This window comes from Hypomesus nipponensis, chromosome 27, assembly GCF_054491055.1.
Source record: "Hypomesus nipponensis isolate SF chromosome 27, ASM5449105v1, whole genome shotgun sequence".
In the NCBI taxonomy this organism is placed as follows: Eukaryota; Metazoa; Chordata; class Actinopteri; order Osmeriformes; family Osmeridae; genus Hypomesus; species Hypomesus nipponensis.
In genome coordinates this window covers 303,883-325,998 of record NC_140387.1, presented here as the reverse complement: position 1 = coordinate 325,998, position 22,116 = coordinate 303,883, and the positions used below count along the sequence as shown (strand labels likewise).

Here is a 22,116-nt window from a genome sequence, read left to right as displayed (position 1 = left end):
TCTGTATTTAGAAGGTAGCCTTAAGTATAAAGTAACCACGTCACAGCTAGGCCCAATAGGCACAGTGTATAGTCACCACATCTCAGCTACCAGACACGGTGCGACACAAATATATCTCAAATTAGAGTTTTAGTTGGTAGTTTAGCATTGATGGTGAATATTTGAAGAGGGATTGTGAGGGTCCACTAGCTGGGTGCCACAATCGGAAGCTAGAGGTCACTGCAAGCTCGTGGGTGTGTTTAGCCTGCGATGCTGCGATGGCAAAAGCTTTGTTTCATTCCGTCACGCGGCCTCTGCCGCCCAAGCGGAGTTCTGAATACATATTTTCAAAGCCTCCAATCACATTCTACCGACTGAAACATCACATATTTCCTGAGATTCAAAGAGCGTACGCAGTGAGCTACCGCTGGCTTATCTTTTGCAATTTTATACTGAGGAGAAAGTCATATCCTCCTCTCATGATTCACAGATAATAGCCTACATCTCTTCCGCCTCCAAAGAAAATGAATCTGAAATAGAAATCAATTCAAGCAGTACATGAATACTTGTTCAGTTGGATCCATTTGAATAATAATCAGGGATTGAAATCTAACAACGAACTCTTCACTCTGGTGCATTTCATTTTTTTTCCACGCTCAGTGACGGACCATTTTTTCTGTTTAATTTGAGGCATTACTCTGAAATGATCCATAAATTGTGTATGTCTTGCAGAAAGCAGCGAGGTGTACAGCAAGAGGACCAGCGCAGGGGGGGCATCAGAGCCCCTGCCCCCCAAGGACCCTCATCAGGACAGGAAGAAGAGGTAGCCATGACAACCCCTCCACCTGCTGCTTCCTGTTTCCTCTGCTGAGGAGCAGCACTGATCTGAGCAGCATGGAGTCTGTCAATCCACGGAGTCTCCACCAACCAGCCAATCAGAGCGAGGCTGGGGGGTGTTTGAAGTCAGCAGACAGATGTAAACACTAAATAAGTCATCACCATGGCAACAGCAGAGTAGATCTAGTTGATGTGGTGTTGCAGATCACCAGAAGGTGGGCGGGGCCAGCAGCTGTGTGTGTGTGGGGGGGGTTACCTGTGTGTTTTGTGAGGTAGGTGAGGTGTGTTGTGGGGCAGATGAGGTGTGTTGTGGGGCAGGTGAGCTGTGTTGTGGGGTAGGTGAGCTGTGTTGTGGGGTAGGTGAGCTGTGTTGTGGGGTAGGTGAGCTGTGTTGTGGGGTAGGTGAGCTGTGTTGTGGGGTAGGTGAGCTGTGTTGTGGGGCAGATGAGGTGTGTTGTGGGGTAGGTGAGCTGTGTTGTGGGGCAGATGAGGTGTGTTGTGGGGCAGGTGAGCTGTGTTGTGGGGTAGGTGAGGTGTGTTGTGGGGTAGGTGAGGTGTGTTGTGGGGTAGGTGAGCTGTGTTGTGGGGTAGGTGAGGTGTGTTGTGGGGTAGGTGAGGTGTGTTGTGGGGTAGGTGAGCTGTGTTGTGGGGTAGGTGAGGTGTGTTGTGGGGTAGGTGAGGTGTGTTGTGGGGCAGACGAGGTGTGTTGTGGGGTAGGTGAGGTGTGTTGTGTGGGGCAGGTGAGAAGGTTTAGCTATTTTCCACCTCTATTGGATCAGCTTTAGTTCTTAGCGGTGGTTTAGGAGGTCAATCCTGGAGGGATTAGCACATGCAAGTGACAGAAGGACCAGAGGGGTCTGCACACTGACACTGGCTGGGGGACGTGGGAGGGGGGGGGGTGCACACTGACACTGGCTGGGGGACGTGGGGGGGGGGGGGTGCACACTGACACTGGCTGGGGGACGTGGGAGGGGCGGGGTGCACACTGACACTGGCTGGGGGACGTGGGGGGGGGGGGGTGGTAACCAACCCTCCAGGTAACCTGGGAACCCAGAAGATCCATGTTCCTGGACCTCCAAACGTCCATCTTGCTGCCTCTGTGTTGCCAATCTTATTATGAAGCTTATTTATAATTCATGATTGTTTTGATGTCCTTGTTTCAAAGAGGTCCAGTGTGTTTAATGTCACCTCGTTTCTGAGGGCGACACGGCCCTTTGCTAGCATCACTTACATTAACGACCACGTAACTCAGCACCTACAGGAACAACATATGACATGTTATAGTAGTAATTACACTTTACATTTAGGTTATATTAACTACCATAACCAAATACTCAGTCACCACATAGTGGGTGCACTGCAAGTGCCATGTGTTTACATGGTATAACATTTTTGCATGGGAGTTAATATAGCCTATCCCTAATATGAAATGATGGAGGAGGAGGATGATGGTGATGATGAGGATGGGATGAATGACATGAACTACAGCTATATGAACAGAATTATCAGCGCATTATGCTAATGATGCTAAGCCGCTCGCACAAGAACCCGGAGGGCACTTGCAAGAGAGCTTTAAAACAGCAGTGATAATGAAAATTTCCTTTAAATCCCCCTTTAAAAAGTGGATGTTTGACAGTAGGGAGTTAGATGACTGAAATATTGTGTAGGTTGTTGCTTCTGAAGCATTAGCGCAGCCACATGACATGAGCAGTCACTCAGAAATATCAGTTTAATGAAAGTCATTAAGACAGATCTGTCTTTTAACATGTTTGTCGTGGTCAGATTCCCGTAATGGTTCCGCACTGTGACAGCAGTGTATCTAGACGAGAGCGTTAAGCTGCAGAGATGGGCAGCGGATGTTAATAATAACAGATTATTTAACCAGTGGTACAACTAAGCTCGTAAATAGTGAACGGGTTAGACGTTCTTCGTCCGTATCTGTGTCAATTGAATTATTCATCTGCCGCTCTTGAAAGCCCGGCCTTGCGCCCGGCTAACCTTTTAAAAATAGAGCGACCGTTCAATCTGAGCAGCAGGCCGTGCGTTGGAGCTGGGGGGAACGGGCTCTGGCGTGTTTCCAGAGGCGGACGTGCGCCTTCCAAGCCAGGGGCTAGCCACCAAGGAGCACCACTCCCCACACAAGCTCTAGCGCCTTTACAGCTAATCAGAGATTGCGGACATGTTTAAAAAGTGTGTTCTCCTCAGAGGTGGAACATGTAAGAGTGAAATCCAGACCCAAGACACTGGCGGACACTTTGTATTCCCATCCTGAAGTCAGGGTTGTGGTTCTGGAACAGTGTTTTCCTGCCCTGCCGTCAGGTTGAACTAGTGGTCCTATGAAACAGGAGACACATCCACTGAATACGTGTTTGTAGCCTACTTATTTAGGAGACAATCAGGAGAAGGAGCAGGGGGTAAGGTCCTCATCTTATCAGCATGTGAACGCCCCCCTCCCCCTGAACCCCCCCTCCCCCTGAACCCCCCCTCCCCTTGACCCCCCCAAGCAGCACCAACAGATGGTGTGAAGACACACACCTCCTTTCCGGACAGCAAAATTGGCCATTTCGTCCCAAGAGCCAGTGAGATGCTGGAGGCCTGAAGATCTGCATCACAAGAAATGAATTATCTTTCCCCCCTCCAGACCCCCCCTCCCCAGACCCCCTCCAGACCCCCTCCCCCCTCCAAACCCACCTCTCCCCTCCAGACCCCCTCCAGCCTCGATGCAACTTGTCTCCTTGTCTAACGGCAACTGAGCGAATCCAAGTTTGATGTGCGTGATGGGCATGTTTCATTGGCTTAATTCATTCTTATTCCCCACGCTCTGAATCATTCAGAGTGCTTTAATGCAAACAGGAGAAGTGCTTGCGTCCCCACAAGAGGAGCTCAACTCTCTGACAAGGCTGGTCTGCTGCATAAGGACACTTTGGCTTTGCTGTCCCCTCAGAGCCAAACTGCAGAGGCACATGCACATACGGTCAAACTTTCAATTACTTGATATTCGTCCATTAAAAGGCAGTTTCCCTTCCAGCCCCGGGCTGTAATCCTACAGCCAGCGTTAAGACGATCATCGAGGCTCGTGTGACAAAAGCAGCAAAACCTCCACCCCTGGAGGAGCAGGGGAGGGAGGATCTCACCAGCCTGGAACAGCCCTGCATCAAAGTCCCCCACACCCCACACTCTCTCTCTGTCTCTCTCACTCTCTCTTTCTCTCTCCCTCTCTCCCTCTCTCTCCCCTCTACATGTCACTACCCTGTGTTCTGAAGTGATTCTGTGACATCACGGCCTACAGTATGGTGTACTGTACAGTGGTGTACTTTATATGGACACTGGATGGATTACCAGTGATTAACGCTATGGATGTGCTCAACTGGGTTTAATACACCAGACTTAACGGCCATTTCCTATTCCTCTCTGCTCTCTTCGCATCTCTCTGTTATGCGAGATGACAGATGACCAAAATTAAAGCCTTGGAGCCAAATTAACTTTTCATGCATTATGTTTTCCTCATCAACGCTTTTTTTTTTTTTTTACATTTGTCTTTTTTTGGGTTGATGCTGCCGGCCCCTCTTCTTCTTCTGGTCCTGCAGTTTCATCAGGAAGTCTCCATGGCCGCGCTGCTCTTTTCTCCTCTCTCCTCTTTCCTCTCTCCTCGTCCCTCCTTCCCTCCATCTCTGACTCTGTCTCTCTCTCTCTCACTCCTCCTCTCTCCCTCTCTCTCTCTACCTCCCTCTCTCTGCTGTGTCTAGCTCACCAGATACAGATTCACAAGGTGTGCAGAGGGCAGCGTTCTGTGTTCTGTGGAAATGACCCTGCTGCTCCAGACCACTAGGACGGCGCTGACTCTGCACTCTGTAGTGTTGAAGTGCCATGCTGGTTTAGTGCCGGTTCACATCTATACTGGGTTGTTCCTGGTTAATGACAAACAGTGTACATACACACACAGACACACACACATACAAATAGATATTTACACACACAGACACACAAATACAGTACATAAACACACACACTCAGCACCAAAACTAACAGATCAATATACACACACTCAGCACCAAAACTAACAGATCAATACACACACACACACACACACACATCTGACACACAGGAGAAATCTCTGGAAGCCCAGGTTTCATCTGATGGACTACACTCTGCTCACTAAAGTTATAACTTCCTTTTCCTGGGGGAATCCGTCGCCCACACTGTAGATTTGTGTCCTGTGAGTGACAGACATCCATCCAGCTGCACCATATGCTGCTCTGGGTGGAGGAGATGCAGGCTAAGCCACAAAGCTTATCCCAAGGCATTAAAGCCTCTAAGAAAGGATTTCATCGTTAATTCTTGATTATAGAATTTCTGTCCAGAGCTAGCTGAGAAACACTGAGATAACCTGGATGCACACCCTGGTCGCTCAGTGTGATGCCTCCACGTGGTAACACTACTATTATTAGAAAACATGGATTATCAATCTTTAATTCTGATTATTGTGTCTGGTCCAACTGAAGAGCCACCACCGCCTGTCTCTCCCCCTGCTCCCCCCCCCCTCCCCTCCCTCTCACTATCCCCCTCTCCCCCCTTCCCCTCCCTCCCCCTCTCTCCCTCCCCCCCTGCTCCTCCCCCCTCCGCTCCCCTACCTCTCACTGTCCCCCTATCTCCCTCCCCCTATCCCCCTCCCTCGCCCTCTCCCCCCTCCATCCACACCCTGCCCCCTCCGCTCCTCTCCCTCTCCCCCCTCCATCCACTCTCTCCCCCTCTCTCCCTCCGTTAGTGAAATTGCAGAGGAAGCTGTCGTCTCTTCTCTTGCCAGAGAGAAGAGGAAAGAGAGGAGGAGAAGGAGTAGTGTAGAGGATGGGAAGGAGCAACAAGCAGCTCACACAGTTATCGTCTGCAAGCCAGCCAGCCTGCCTGCCTGCCTGCCTGCCTGGCTGCCTGCTTCCCTGGCTGACTGACTGGGTAACTGGCTGACTGGCTGACTGGGTAACTGGGTGACTGGCTGACTGACTGACTGACTGCCACTCCTCACAATAGACGGTTGGTCGTAGCGTGTGATTGTGGTGTGTGAGCGTGGCGTGTGATCGTGGTGTGTGAGCGTGGCGCGTGATCGTGGTGTGTGAGCGTGGCGTGTGATCGTGGATCACAGTGCATACAGGAGAGGACCTGCTGTGTCTGTGAGGACTCTGCTGGATGTTACCAGGGGTGTCCTGCCCTCCTCCCAGCCCCACCTGCGGACGTCTCACCTGGGCTGTACCCATGACTGGACACACCTGGCTGGCACATGCGGTCGGATTTACCCTGCTGTCCACCCTCTGCATCCCACAAGGTGAGTGCGTGTGAACACTGTGTGTGTGTGTGCGGGTGGTGTGTGTTTGTGAGGCAGGGTATATGTGTACGTGTGTATATGTGTTAACTAGTCGTATACATCAGTGTATGTGAGGCAGAGGATGGGGTGAGATGTGTGTTTGTGCAGACCAAGAGTCACGTGAAGTGTCAACAGATTTCAATCAACAGAAAAACACTTACAAATAATGAACAAGCATAATTATGGTCTTCAAGTATTGATAATGCTTCTTTTGTTTGGTAAACTACCGCCCTGGGATTAATGGCCCACATGGGTATACACCCGACATCAACTAAATGTGAAAAAACAAATTTCCCTGAGGTATGATGTCCATTGATTCCTCTACAACCTCTAACCTCTTTGTGCGCGAAGCTAAAGATTAAAAAACAGGGTCACCAAACTGAGCCTGTGCTTTCCTCTCTCTTATGAAATCTCAGATTCCTACTGCTGTTGGTCGTCATTTGTGATCTCATTGAGGCTCATACAGAGTGTGCAATAATCTCAGATTATTCATCAATACACACATGCCATGTCAGATGCTAAGAGATGGGGTGAATATGCTGAGCATGAATTTAATCTCAAAACATTATACGTTCATTCACAAAGGTTTATTCTCAGAATAACGTTTCAGCGTGCGGTTAGGGGGCTGCCCCGTCCCTGCCTGCCTGTGTGGTTAAACTCCTCTATAGTACATCTGTCTGTTTAGACGCCTTTATATAACATTTATATTACGTTTGACATTTATTATTGTAATGGATCGTATTCATTTAGCAGACACCTTTATGTACAAGTATGAATGTATTCATGCGATATACGAGTAGTGCCTATGGGAAAAACAGCAGCTGTTCTAGGCTGAGAAGTGCATTTTTCTAAGTATATTTTGGTGATCAGTCAAGGAACAGTCTGTAGCAGTACCCACATCTCAGCTATCATTCACAGAACAACATCTGAGGAATAGAGCAACAATAACATCTCAAGTACAATATTACAGTAATAATAATAAGTAACATTGTTGGCTGAATCAGGAAGACATCACTACACAGAAACTACCTTGTCAGAAATTATGTAAGTAAATGCTGCTCTTCCTAGTGTTGAGCATTAATGAGATCGGACAGAGGGGGGCATGGTGGATCCATGAATAAAAAACAACTCTGTATCTGCCTGTCAGCCTGTCTGTTTGCCTGTGTGCCTGTCTATCTGCCTGTGTGCCTGTCTGCCTGTGTACCTGTCTGTCTGCCTGTCTGTCTGTCTGTCAGCCTGTCTGTCTGCCTGTCTGCCTGTGTGTGTGTCTGTCTGCCTGCCTGCCTGCCTGCCTGCCTGTCTGTCTGTCTGTCTGTCTGTCTGTCTGTCTGTCTGTCTGTCTGTCTGTCTGTCTGTCTGTCTGTCTGCCTGCCTGTCTGCCTGTGTCTGATGTCCTCAGAGAGAAGGCTCCTTAATGTTTCATGAATCTGGTCAAAACAACAACACCATCTCAGCTCTCGGCTGCGCATGAAGTCAGCACCTCGGAAACAAACTGCATTCTTTATCTACCCCCTCTCTCTTTCCCTCTCTCTCGCTTTCTCTCTGTGTCTCTCTCTCTTCCTCTCTCTCTCTCTGTGGAGATGTGTAGACTATACTTAATGCCCCTCTGTGTGTTTATCTGATATGACACCCTTCCTGTCATCATGCCGGCCATCCTGGTTCTACCAGGCTTGATTCCAGCAGATTTTGAAATTATTTTTGTAAGAGCATTTGGCAGGATTAGTTTGCCTACTGAAAGCTGCATGAGTGCTTGCGGTTGGATATTTAACAGACGTGGTAGCGGTCAGCTATTAGCACACAGCTCCGGCTTGGCTGCAGGGGCGCAGCACCAGGATGAGAGCAAGAGAGGATTGCTGTCAGGCTGATCTCCCACCTGGCTGCACGGATTGTTGAGTTCAGCCACAGGTGTGTGTGAAGTCCAGTCTCATGAACCATCTGTTTAAACCCTAAGAGGTTTACGTGCTTTAATCTGCTCCAGACTGACAACTAGAAACACCTCACTGAACTATAAACACCTCACTGGACTAAACACACCTGGCTGGACTAGACACACCTGGCTGGACTAGACACACCTGGCTGGACTAGATCCACACCTGGCTGGACTAGATCCACACCTGGCTGGACTAGATCCACATCTGGCTGGACTAGATCCACACCTGGCTGGACTAGATCCACACCTGGCTGGACTAGATCCACACCTGGCTGGACTAGATCCACACCTGGCTGGACTAGATCCACACCTGGCTGGACTAGACACACCTGGCTGGACTAGATCCACACCTGGCTGGACTAGATCCACACCTGGCTGGACTAGACACACCTGGCTGGACTAGACACACCTGGCTGGACTAGATCCACATCTGGCTGGACTAGACACACCTGGCTGGACTAGATCCACACCTGGCTGGACTAGATCCACACCTGGCTGGACTAGACACACCTGGCTGGACTAGATCCACACCTGGCTGGACTAGATCCACACCTGGCTGGACTAGACACACCTGGCTGGACTAGATCCACACCTGGCTGGACTAGATCCACACCTGGCTGGACTAGACACACCTGGCTGGACTAGACACACCTGGCTGGACTAGATCCACATCTGGCTGGACTAGACACACCTGGCTGGACTAGATCCACACCTGGCTGGACTAGATCCACACCTGGCTGGACTAGACACACCTGGCTGGACTAGATCCACACCTGGCTGGACTAGATCCACACCTGGCTGGACTAGATCCACACCTGGCTGGACTAGATCCACACCTGGCTGGACTAGATCCACATCTGGCATTAACACTACATCCACACTAACAGGCTGTGTGTGTGTGTCCTGCAGTGCGAGGCCTGCAGTGTTATGGCTGCAACATCATCCAGGGCCAGAGGTATGTGGACGTGGGATGTTCCAACCCAGAGGTGCTCACCTGCAGCCACTCACACAAGGGCTTCAAGCATCGCTTCTGCATCAGGACCGAGAGCAGTGAGTCTTTGGGCACTGCTACACCTCTCCTGTTACACTGTTAGACCTCTCCTGTTACACTGCTACACCTCTCCTGTTACACTGTTACACCTCTCCTGTTACACTGCTACACCTCTCCTGTTACACTGTTAGACCTCTCCTGTTACACTGCTACACCTCTCCTGTTACACTGTTACACCTCTCCTGTTACACTGTTACACCTCTCCTGTTACACTGCTACACCTCTCCTGTTACACTGCTAGACCTCTCCTGTTACAATGTTAGACCTATCCTGTTACACTGTTACACCTCTCCTGCTACACTGTTAGACCTCTCCTGTTACACTGTTACACCTCTCCTGTTACACTGCTATGTTCAGCCACATCACCATGTTCAGCTACGCCCCCGTGCCACCGGGACAGCTGAAGTTGAATTACATAAATGCTAAATTACTACTGATATTAATTTATATTCAAATGTTATTCCCCCTTGGGATGAGCTGTCAGTTGGAGAAGCTTGTTCACAGCACACCGAACCCTAACCCACACAGTACTATTCTAATGCCTCATTTTATAAAACAGCCTCTTAGACATGAGGATGAGGACCTGCTGATGTAAGATCCAGCTGCTGCTTCCTAGACAGCTGAGACAGCCAGTCACGTAAAAGAGCTGATGTGGCGCCCTGTTTTTATTGGCTCCCGGGAAAGAATGGGATCAGGGCAGCCTGATGACAGGCTGTCGGGTGTGAGGGGGCGTGTCTGGGATGAGGACAGTCTTGAAGGGGCAGCACACCTGGTCTTCTTACTAATCCGATCAGGAGGGAGTTGAAAGTAGGCCAGAGGTTGTCTTCATAAAGTAGTCTGTGTCGTCTCCCCATGATCCTACTCTCACTCCAGGAAAGTACTCACCCAGTCCAGATGGGACAATATAGATGGGACCATACTACTGTTCAAAATGATAGGGGTCTGGCCCTAGACCTAGCCCTAGCCCTAGCCCTAGCCCTAGCCATGCCCTAGCCCGTCCACTCTGGCACCTTCTGCCACAGTGTGAACAGTGAACAATGCAGCATCTGGTTCGCAATTCTTCAGCACAGTCTCACATTGTGATCTGATCCTGTCATCCACCTGCTGACAGAACTGTCACCATGTCCTCCCTCTGCTCTGACTGACAGAACTGTCACCATGTCCTCCCTCTGCTCTGACTGACAGCTGTCTTTGTCTTCCTGTCTTCCAGCGGCTCTTGGCATTCTGCTGACGAGCGGGTGCGCCACCTCGAGACACTGCCAGCAGCAGGAGCTGCCGGGCGTGCGGATCAGATGCTGCGACTCGGACCTGTGTAACAGCGCCACTTCCTGGCGGGCAGGAGCGCTGCACTACGTCTGCGCGTTAGCGAGCCTGCTTCTCCTACGGTTATGCCTGTGATGACCTGTCGCTCAGAGTAGGCCTACATGTCAAGGAACTCAACAAGGGTCCAATCCGCGGACCTGAATTTGCATTCACCCTCTATCAGTGACGTTCTGTGTCCGTGTCTTTCAGCTGTTTGTTAAGAGGCTGAAGGGAAGATCAAGTAGAACGCTGTGCAAATAGCTTTTGTCACTGTGGCTATATCCGCTCGAGTCCCTTTCCCAATGTAAAAAACAACAGCTGTTTCTGTTATACTTTTGCATTTATTATGCGTCTTTATGATCAGTTTTTTAGAATATGTCAGATGCTCAGAAGGAAATAGTTCAATGATTCAATCTGTGCTTAACGCAAGCGTAGACGTTGTGTAGCCTATGCTTCAAATGAAAACTCAAAAATACGTATCAACGCTTAGCGATCCTGTATTAACATGATCGTGAACATTTACCAATGAAGTTCTCTGTATTTTCTGATAAGAACTAGCCGATGTATGAGCTCGTGTTCTACAGTCGGAGACGAGTTGGTTGTGAAGTTGATTTCATCCTGTGTGGGTCGTTTCTTTGCACGTCTACCATGTTTCCGTTCTCCAAAAGCCATATTGTCCATATTTTTTTTTATAAGGTTTCCTCGAGATAAGCTGTTATGCACGCTGCATGAATTTATATTTGAGATTGTAAGGTCAAATGTACAATGAAAGCATGTACTGTTGTTAAATATTGTATTAAATAATTTAGTATATTTAAATATATTTTGTTTCAGATGATTCATGTGTCAGAATCCGAGGCAGAAACAGCAGAAATATGTTCCTAGTTCCGCTGGATCTCTCCATAACCCCACTGAACTACAACCCGTAGTTTATTAGTGCTGGCACAGTACCTCACAATTGTAGCCAACACAAGGAGAACCATATTAGAAATTAAGATATACAACATCATAAACCGGGGAAATCATACGTTTAAGAGAAAAATGTGCGTCTCAGTGAAATAAATACAAATCTGTGGGAAGAGATACTTCCGCTCAAAATATTTAGCCTGTTTTGCTTATTTGGCCAACCGTTATGATCACTGGTCAAAATACATTTAAGCCTTCGAAACTGCAAAAAAAAATTGGTTTGTGTTTTGATTAACCTTTAGTATTATCTATGGATCGCCTATCATTCAGGCACACCTGTTCAGGTAAGTTTCTTTGTGGTCACTCCATTGCTCATCGGCCATTAGCGCAAAATGCGCAAATCGCCGCATATGCATTGCCCTTTGTCCCAGAAGCCCATTGTATACAACGAAGGAAACCCTGTTCACCGCAAGCAGCCATCTTGGATAGAGATACTTCTGCCAGGATAACCTGCAGATCCCTTCTGAAGAGCTCAAGACGATATAACATTTTTTTTAAATACACATAACCTGGTAAGATGCGAAACATGATTAGATAAAGATGTACTCAAACCTGCCCGGTTTAGTTATTCAGAACAACATTGGCAATTGCATTATAATTGATAGAATGCTAAAGTTAGCTTTTGGCTAGCCTTCTTAGCTAGCTGTTATTTCTGGTGATTTCAGCCACAAGCTAACGTCGGCTAGCTGTTTTTATCTGACTATAAATAAAATATGCCTAACGTGTTTGCAGTAGACACCGTTTTCTACGTATGGAGGAGGGATACTAGTAACAGTGGAATAATTGTCACCTGTCTCTTAGTCTGTTCTGTGTTATTTGTTAGCAGTTGCTCCTGCTATCTTGTTAGCTCGCTAATCAGTTAGCGTGTCGCGTTTGGGATTAGGTGAGTAGCAAGCTAGGTCTAGCTATACATGCTAACAAATGATACGTTAGCATACAGCCTAACTAGGATGCAATAGGTGTGTCGGGTTGTCGTCAAGACAGTCTGGGTTTTGTCATCTAGAACTAGGTGGATAACCATCGTCAAAGTAGTCCGTATTTATTATCTAATAAAGTGGGAAGGAGTTTGAGATGTTGGAAGTACACATTTTAAGATGACTAACTTGCTAACCAAGTCCTGACTTGTTATCTGTCAAAATGGATTGCTGCTGGCTAACGTCGTTAGCCCGCTAGCGCGTCGCTGGCAGGAACCTATGTGGGCCTGATCTTGGTGAATCAAATATCCTCTTCTCCGCTTGGGAGTTACTATTTTACTTGCTTCAGATGCGGTTCACTGCCAGAAAATAGGTTATCTGTATTTGTGTTGTAAAAGTTTGACATGTCCAAATCATGTTGCTTAAAGGCCAACAGCTTTTTAGCCAGGAAGCCGGCCTTTGCTATTTTGCTTTCTACATGCAATCGGATATTGCCAAGCAAGGTGTTGCCCTATCACATCAGACAGGCAGGTACGGGCTGATTGACTGTATGGCGGCTTTGTTATTCGTTGTCTGAAGCGCTTGGAACAAGCTTGCTAGTTAGCATGTTTGGTTTTCAGCCAAAACATACATGACTACTCCCATGAATTGTCATTACTCAGTGTAAACACTTAATTCACACGATATAATAATTCTGTTTCCTTTGGTAAAAATACAAGAATGCACTAGGATGTTTGTTGGACGGTTTTGTTCACTAAACACACTGATGGAACAGGAATGTCGGTAGGCTACACGCCTTACCCGACTGTCATCACACAAATATTTATAACTGGATATTGCGCTTTGATAAGCCAATGCGATAATGCTTGCTGATAACATCTTATACACTCCCAGTATGAGCCTCGGAATCACATTACTTTATCATAATGTAGCCATAAAAACATACTATTTGCCAAGGCATACTTTACAAATTCATCAGTTCATAGTTTTCTGGTGGTTTCTGTACATCCTGGTAATATCAGCATCTTGAGGAGTAATGAAGGTCCCAGGCTTGTGGTGACTCGTATGCCTGAAGCAGGGTTCTCATGAGTCAGAGACCGAGCCGTCCAGAATCACAAGTGCCATCTCACATCGACAACAGGAAGTCACTGTGGACGATGGCCTGAGCTCTGACACTGCTTTCTGTTTTATTCATTGTGTGTGTGAGTGTGAGACACACGGCAGGGAAGTGCTGAGGCTGCGATCTGGTCACATGCAGCCCAGACTCTCCTCAGCCCAAACTCCCAGAGGCTGCGATCTGGTCACATGCAGCCCAGACTCTCCTCAGCCCAAACTCCCAGAGGCTGCGATCTGGTCACATGCAGCCCAGACTCTCCTCAGCCCAAACTCACAGAGCGACTCCAGACAGGAAATGCTCCCCCTTCCCCTGTCCGCTCTCCATCTCAGGAGAAGCGGCATGGCAGCGTTGGGTGTTGAGCCCTAAAGCTTCAAGCTGCCTGGACACAAAAAAACCCTCACACGTGATGTGTAGCAAGAGGCAGCACATGACCAGAGGGTCATGTGAGGGAAGTCAGCCAGGCCCTGTAGTTAAGGGGGGAGGGAGATGGGAGGGGGGGGAGGAGCATTTAGGAGGAGTGGGAGGGTTGTAGAAAAGTTTGCCAGGCGTGGAAGGCTGGCTCCGTCATTATCATAGTTTGCATGTAAACACCATAGGCTTCAGCTTCCTGTATCCTGGGCAAGGCTGTGTCTGTTCATCCCAGGACCTTCTCTCCTCCAGCCCCCAGCCCTCCTGTTCATCAACTGTCTCCTCCAGCCCTCCTGTTCATCAGGACTGTAACCTCCAGCCTCCAGCCCTCCTGTTCATCAACTGTCTCCTCCAGCCCTCCTGTTCATCAGGACTGTAACCTCCAGCCTCCAGCCCTCCTGTTCATCAACTGTCTCCTCCAGCCCTCCTGTTCATCAGGACTGTAACCTCCAGCCCTCCTGTTCATCAGGACTGTAACCTCCAGCCTCCAGCCCTCCTGTTCATCAGGACTGTAACCTCCAGCCCTCCTGTTCATCAGGACTGTAACCTCCAGCCCTCCTGTTCATCAGGACTGTAACCTCCAGCCCCCAGCCCTTCTCTCCCCCAGCCCTCCTCTCCTATTCATCCCAGGACAGGTCAGCCTCTCTTCCTGGGGTTGTCTGTTTCCACACATACTGGCTCCGTCTCCAGGGCTACGCTTGAATGTTACACATGGTTAATATCATTTATTAATAAAGCATTACGCCTTTTCATTTTGAGGAAACAAATAATGGAGTCTTCAGGTGGGCTTTATGTTGCTCTGATAACTCTTGTCATTTTCTCCACTCAACCTGGGCTCCTGAACAGTCTGGGCTATTTATAGCATTCTGCTAAGGGTGTGTTTAACTCTGTGTGGGTGTGTGTTTAGTTGTGTTTAAGTCTGTGTGTGTGTGTGTGTGTGTAGGATGGGAAGTCTCTGTGTGCCTCTTTTGACTAAATTACAATCCTTATGGATATGTGTGTGTGTTTGGTGGTGCACCAGCAGAGCAGATGGTCCACGAGGAGAGAGGAACACGGATGTGTCGTCTAGGGAACAGGAGGAGGGAGAGGAGAGCAGGGAGGACAGAGGAGCGAGAGGAGAGGTGGCATGCTTGTGTTTCCTGTGGGCTCATGGTCCTGAGCAGGAGTGAGGCAGGAAAATAGGAACCAGAAAATGGTTTCAGCCTGAATATCAGCGCCCTGGCCGTGTGTCACCTGACACCATTAGCAGTTAAGCAGTAAGCAATTCACTTCCTGGATATGATGTCAGAGTGTAATGTGATTGGTGTGGAGCTTAATGACCAGATGACTGTTGGAACCTCTCGTCCTTGGAACAGTAACACTAAGGCGTGCTCCTTCATTTGAAAACGCTTTGCTTTCGTTTTTTCCGTTTGCCGATTCACCCGACTGGTTTCCAGACCCAGCATGTTTGTGGGGGTGGCAGGCCAGGGTGAAACAGAGTCAGGTGTCATGGGTGCACTGCTGATGTGATGTTTATCTGTTGCTCCTCCGAGCTGCCCGGTCCAGTTCCTCCAACCATGCTTATGAGCATGACTGAGTCCAGCCTCGCCTGGATCCCCTGGGTTCAACACCCAGCTACACCCCCCAGGTGGGAGGATGTTTGGTGGACAGGAAGTTGTGAGTGTGGAGGTTTTCCCGTGGTGCATTGTGGGTAAATGTGTGTGTGTGTGTGTGCTGCACTGGCTCATCTGGTTACAGGGAGCCTGGTCTCTGGAATATGATTAAGACTGCTTGGAAATACTCTGGCCCTGACAGGCCCTACATCTCTGTGTGTGTGTGTGTGTGTGTGTGTGTGTGTGTGTGTGTGTGTGTGTGTGTGTGTGTGTGTGTGTGTGTGTGTGTGTGTGTGTGTGTGTGTTCGTTGTGTCTCTCATAAGAAAAAATTCCCACTGCTGACCCAGTTTAGTTTCTCACAATCTATTCATCATCAGTCGGCTTCCTCATATACTGAGGCTAGCTAGCCCCAATAATGTGGCTAGCAGATTACAGAAGTTAGCTTGCTCACAGCTGGTTGACTGGGGAGCAAATGGCACCAGCCTTTTCACCCAGCCTTTAATGGCTACATTGTCTCACTCTGACTCGTTAGTGTGTGTCCTGATTGTAGTGTGTGTGTAGACAGGGTCTCTGGCACTGTGTGTTTCTGTGGCTAATATCTTTTTCTCTCTGTCTCTCACGCAGAGCCAAGATGGCGACCGCACCGTACAACTACTCCTACATTTTTAAGTACATCATCATCGGTAAGTGAGCCGTGCAAACTGACTGCCGTGTGGCTGTGGAAGCTAACTGAGATGGGACCAGCTAGCTAACTGAGATGGAACCAGCTAGCTAACTGAGATGGGACCAGCTCGCTAAATGAGATGGGACCAGCTAGCTAACTGAGATGGGACCAGCTAGCTAACTGAGATGGGACCAGCTAGCTAACTGAGATGGGACCAGCTAGCTAACTGAGATGGGACCAGCTAGCTAACTGAGATGGGACCAGCTAGCTAACTGAGATGGAACCAGCTAGCTAACTGAGATGGGACCAGCTCGCTAAATGAGATGGGACCAGCTAGCTAACTGAGATGGGACCAGCTAGCTAACTGAGATGGGACCAGCTAGCTAACTGAGATGGGACCAGCTAGCTAACTGAGATGGGACCAGCTAGCTAACTGAGATGGGACCAGCTAGGTAACTGAGATGGGACCAGCTAGCTAACTGAGATGGGACCAGCTAGCTAACTGAGATGGGACCAGCTAGGTACCTCAGTCTGAGGGGACTGTGGCTGTCCTGAATGTGGGCCACGCAGAGGCTGCTGTTAGCAAACACCTAATCTATCTCGACCTAGCTTCTGCCAACACATAGCTACTGGAAACCTTCCACCTTAGTTAACAGGCCTTCATCCCCCCCCCCCGTAGGAGACATGGGCATAGGGAAGTCCTGTTTGCTGCTGTGTGGTGACTGTGCTGTGTGTTCTGTCCTTTAGGAGACATGGGCGTAGGGAAGTCATGTTTGCTTCACCAGTTCACAGAGAAGAAATGTAAGTACAGCCACTGCCAGGTAGTTCCTCTATTCTGGTGTCTGCGTGTGCGCGTGGGTGGGGTCACACTTCCCAGCTGCAGCTCCTGGTGTGGTGAATCCCAGGCTTGTAAAGCCAGTGTGATTAAACCAGATGCTCTGCTTTCATTCATCTAGCTTCCTGCACAACACACTCACACACAGAATGAGGCACTGACACACACACACACACACAGAATCTCTCGAATGAACACTGCGCAGCATGGAGGCAATTAAGAGCCAAACACAGCTGCTGCCTGCACAGACTGGATGTAGAGCTTTGGGTTTGTTCATGATGCAGACAAGGACTGAAGTGTGTGTGTCTGTGTGTGTCTGTCTGTGTGTGTGTGTGTGGAGCTGTAGCTTCTCCGCCTGCGCTCCCTGTGGAGCGTGTGTCTTAATTGCTTTAATGCAGAGCCGTAAAAGCCAAGTTTTAAACAAGTACATCAATATATGGCTGAGACACAAGCTTGGCTCGTTGGCATTTTGCCCAGAAATAATGTTGAGAGGGTGATGGAGGTGTATAACTGCCCCTTCTGCCCTGCAGTCATGGCGGACTGCCCCCACACGATCGGGGTGGAGTTTGGGACGAGGATCATTGAGGTGAGCGGCCAGAAGATCAAGCTGCAGATCTGGGACACGGCTGGCCAGGAGCGCTTCAGAGCCGTCACACGCAGCTACTACCGGGGGGCGGCAGGGGCACTGATGGTGTACGACATCACCAGGTAACTCTGACACACACCTGCACACATGTTAGCATGGCCTGCTGTGGGGCTGTGGAGCATGTTAGCATGGCCTGCTGTGGGGCTGTGGAGCATGTTAGCTTGGCCTGCTGTGGGCTGTGGAGCATGTTAGCATGGCCTGCTGTGGGCTGTGGCGCATGTTAAGCCTCCTGTTAAGCATGTTAGCATGGCTTGCTGTGGAGCATGTTAGCATGGCCTGGTGTGGAGCATGTTAGCATGTTAGCATGGCCTGCTGTGGAGCATGTTAGCATTGGCTGGTGTGGAGCATGTTAACATGTTAGCATGGCCTGCTGTGGAGCATGTTAGCATTGGCTGCTGTGGAGCATGTTAGCATGTTAGCATTGGCTGGTGTGGAGCATGTTAGCATGTTAGCATGGCCTGCTGTGGAGCATGGCTCCTGGGCCCAACAGAGATCAGCCTCACACAGCTGGCAGGCTGGAACACTCTGACATGCAGCTGGCTGGTGTGTGTTTGGCCATTTTTTGATCCAACCTGTAGCCTGTAGTCATGGTAACATCTCCTGCTCTTGTGTGTGTGTGTCACAGGAGAAGCACATATAACCACCTCAGTAGCTGGTTGACTGACGCCAGGAACCTCACAAACCCCAACACCGTAAGTCCTTTTCTCTTCCTCTATTCTGACTGGTGGTGACTGCTGGCGACTGGTGGCGACTGCTGGCGACTGGTGGCGACTGGTGGCGACTGCTGGCGACTGCTGGCGACTGCTGGCGACTGCTGGCGACTGGTGGTGACTGGTGGTGTGTGTCTCCCAGGTGATCATCCTGATTGGGAACAAAGCTGACTTGGAGGCTCAGAGAGACGTGACATATGAGGAGGCCAAGCAGTTTGCTGAGGAGAACGGTGAGAGGGGGAGGAGGGGAGGCAGGAGGAGGAGGGGGGGGAGGGAGGGGGAGGAGGAGGAGGGGAGGGCGGAGGAGGAGGAGGAGGGAGAGGAGGAGGAGGGGGGAGGGAGGGGGAGGAGGAGGAGGGGAGGGCGGAGGAGGAGGAGGAGGGAGAGGAGGAGGAGGAGGGAGGAGGGGAGGGAAGGGAGGGAGGGAGGAGGAGGGGGGGAGGGGAGGCAGGAGGAGAAGGAGGAGGAGGAGGAGGGGAGGGGAGGAGAGGAGGAGGGGGGAGGAGGAGGAGGGGAGGCAGGAGGAGGGGGGGAGGCAGGAGGAGGGGGGGGGTGACGAGGAGAGGAGAACAGTGAGGAGGGGAGGGAGGAAGAGGAGGGGGGGGAAGAGGAGGAGAGGAGAACGGGGAGGAGGAACAGGAGGGGGGGATGAGGACCATGTAGAGGACAGAGAGCAGCAGTCTGATTCCATCTTGTGTTTCTGTCCTGCAGGCCTGTTATTCCTGGAGGCCAGCGCTAAAACGTAAGTACACACACTCCTCCCTCCCCCAGGGTCTGGGTCCTCCCTCTATAACATGCCCCCTTCCTCCCCCAGGGGGGAAAATGTGGAGGATGCCTTCTTGGAGGCAGCTAAGAAGATCTACCAGAACATCCAGGATGGCAGCCTGGACCTGAACGCTGCAGAGTCAGGAGTTCAGCACAAGCCCTCGGCCCCCCAGGGGGGCAGGCTCACCAGCGAGCCCCAGCCCCAGAGAGAGGGCTGCGGCTGCTAGTGGACCACACTCCTCCTCTCCTCCTTCACTCCTCCTCTCCTCCTTCACTCTCTCCTCTCCTCCTTCACTCCTCCTCTCCTCCTTCACTCTCTCCTCTCCTCCTTCACTCCTGCGCTCCTCCTTCACTCTCTCCTCTCCTCCTTCACTCTCTCCTCTCCTCCTTCACTCCTCCTCTCCTCCTTCACTCTCTCCTCTCCTCCTTTACTCCTGCGCTCCTCCTTCACTCTCTCCTCTCCTCCTTCACTCTCTCCTCTCCTCCTTCACTCTCTCCTCTCCTCCTTCACTCCTCCTCTCCTCCTTCACTCTCTCCTCTCCTCCTTTACTCCTGCGCTCCTCCTTCACTCTCTCCTCTCCTCCTTCACTCTCTCCTCTCCTCCTTCACTCTCTCCTCTCCTCCTTCACTCCTGCGCTCCTCCTTCACTCTCTCCTCTCCTCCTTCACTCTCTCCTCTCCTCCTTCACTCTCTCCTCTCCTCCTTCACTCTCTCCTCTCCTCCTTCACTCCTCCTCTCCTCCTCCTTCACTCCTCCTCTCCTCCTCCTTCACTCTCTCCTCTCCTCCTTCACTCTCTCCTCTCCTCCTTCACTCTCTCCTCTCCTCCTTCACTCTCTCCTCTCCTCCTTCACTCTCTCCTCTCCTCCTTCACTCTCTCCTCTCCTCCATCATTCTTTCTCTGCTCATCTCTTCTCCATCACCTCCCTCCATGCCCCTCCCTGCTCCACACCACAGACAGACAGAGAGCGAGAGGGGATGGGGTGGATGTAGAAGGATGGATGATGGACTGAGGGAGAAATGTTTTGACTGAGTGACTACATCCCCTTTCTGCTTCCTCTCTCTGTCTCCCTCGTTCACTTCCTCCATTCACCAGTCAGCGCAGGTTCTCAGCTGTGAACCCCACACACACAGCAGGTCATATTCATAACAAACTGAAACTACAAGCTTTTGTTTTTTAACGTTGCTTTTCTAGCTGATAACAGCCCCCCTCCGGCTCCCCCACAGGACTAAGCTGTATAAAGACCCCAGGTAGATGTCCGCCCCCCTCCTCCCCAGCATCACAGCTGCAGGTGGATCCTCCATTGTTAGTTTGGATCAAGTTTGGTTTTGCTGGCCTGTGATTGGCTAAGTGTGTCCAGTCCAGGGATTGGGATTGGACAGTAAAGGTGATGATGTAATTTATGACCCAGCAACACAGCTGGGACGTTGCTGGTTGTGTGAGAGACCTGTTGATGACAGATACAGGATTCCCCTCAAACTGCTTGTGCTCCAGCACCACAGGAGACCCTAACCCAGGAGTGTGTTTGTTTAGAGGGTCGGGGACCGTTTTGACTAAGTTAAGGACACTTTACAGATTAGGCTGTTTTTCTTCACATCATTAGTTTCACCTCCCGCCCTTTCTCCTCCTCTCCCCCTCTCTCCTCCTCCTCCCAGCCCCCATCACATCAGTAGAATCTGGCTGTCCTCACCAGCATTTTCCTTGTTGTCGTATGTTGCCTTATTGTCACGATTTAATGTTAATATTATTACTGTTAAATCTTGTTTTTGCTGCGCGTGCTCTATATACCGCTGTTTAGACTCCTGTCCAAAAATAATTAAAAAAAACATTTTACAATATTGTGATATTTAGAGGAGACGGTATAAAGGGGTAAATCAAACGGGTTGGGAGAGAGGAGAGAGGAGGAGCTAGGAGAGAGGAGGAGCTAGGAGAGAGGAGGAGCTAGGAGAGAGGAGGAGCTAGGAGAGAGGAGGAGCTAGAAGAGAGGAGGAGCTGAGAGAGGAGGAGCTAGGAGAGAGGAGGAGCTAGGAGGGGAGAGGCAGATGCACACCTGTGATGCCAACAGAGCTGTCACCCATCATGGCTGTTCCATCCTAACCCCCCCCCTCCCTGTACAGTTACACCAATAGCATGCCCCCCCCCGTGACAGCCCTAACTGACATGGGTTTGATAGAACACCAAGTTCATATGTTCTTATTTCCACTCCCCAGGCTCTGTACCATAAAGAGTGATTCCCAGAGTGGGCTGCTGTACAAAGTGCTTCTGTAGCTGTGGCAGTGCTGAGGGGAGGGGGGCTTGTGATGGGGATGCAAAGTCTGTAACATAGTTTCTATTAATGTGTGTATAGACAGACCTCCCTCCTCTCCTCTGACCCCCTCCCCTCCGTGCGGCTCTCTGTTTTCCCTCTGTCTGGGAATGGGGGCAGGGCTGTAGAGCTGGGGGGGGCGGGCTGTAGAGCTGGGGGGCGGGGCTTCACTCTACACTTCCTGTTTGTTTCAAGCTTTGTCAGTTGCTCTGTAATGAACTCTGGGAGGCAGAGTGTCACTTCTGTGTGTTTGAGTTGATATTTTTTATTCTCCATGTTGTATTTCTTATTCAACCATGTCATAGCCCTTCTGCAGGGAAGGGGCTTGTCTTAATTCCGGGGAGCAGGGATTGGTTGTTTGGTTGGTGGGAGGGGCTTGAGATGTGTCCCGCCTTCTTCTGGGTAATTTCCTGCTTGTCCATGAGTTGAAAAAAGAAAAAAAAAAACGTACATATGTATAAATTTTGAAGGAGCTGTGCTAACATTTAAATGCATTCTTGCGTGTATATGATTTTAAATTGTTGACATTTTGATTTTAATAATGATGACAATAAAATGCTCTAGACAGAAATCGATTCCGTCTTGACGTCTGTTTACAGGCTCTTAGTTAAAGGACATTGCTACAGTTCTTATCAGGACCAGAGGTGGGTTGTAAAGAAAGTACAAATACATAACCATACACAACCACTTAAGGTTAGAAATCTTTTTTTTGCGCGACCACAAGGGCCGTCAGAATGAC

At 49.9% G+C, this 22,116-nt stretch overlaps 2 protein-coding genes across 4 annotated transcripts; both read left to right on the top strand.

The window, feature by feature from the left end:
• Positions 1–5,632: 5,632 nt before the first annotated feature.
• LOC146220201 (uncharacterized) lies at positions 5,633–11,180 on the top strand. Its single transcript, XM_084694136.1, has 3 exons — positions 5,633–6,133; positions 9,012–9,152; positions 10,364–11,180. The coding sequence occupies exons 1-3, from the start codon at positions 5,998–6,000 to the stop codon at positions 10,549–10,551; spliced, it is 465 nt and encodes a 154-aa protein (XP_084550262.1). The 5' UTR covers positions 5,633–5,997; the 3' UTR covers positions 10,552–11,180.
• Positions 11,181–11,792: 612 nt separating this feature from the next.
• rab14l (RAB14, member RAS oncogene family, like) lies at positions 11,793–21,948 on the top strand. Of its 3 annotated transcripts, XM_084693692.1 has the most exons (9): positions 11,814–11,933; positions 14,113–14,495; positions 16,078–16,136; positions 16,865–16,918; positions 17,483–17,660; positions 18,224–18,290; positions 18,451–18,538; positions 19,020–19,050; positions 19,123–21,948. In XM_084693692.1, the coding sequence occupies exons 3-9, from the start codon at positions 16,085–16,087 to the stop codon at positions 19,298–19,300; spliced, it is 648 nt and encodes a 215-aa protein (XP_084549818.1). In that variant the 5' UTR covers positions 11,814–11,933; positions 14,113–14,495; positions 16,078–16,084; the 3' UTR covers positions 19,301–21,948. The 3 variants fall into 3 exon arrangements, with proteins under 3 accessions (XP_084549817.1, XP_084549818.1, XP_084549816.1); XM_084693691.1 differs by lacking the exon at positions 14,113–14,495 and having other exon boundaries at positions 11,793–11,933; XM_084693690.1 differs by lacking the exons at positions 11,814–11,933; positions 14,113–14,495 and adding an exon at positions 15,390–15,487.
• The last annotated feature ends 168 nt before the right edge of the window (positions 21,949–22,116 follow it).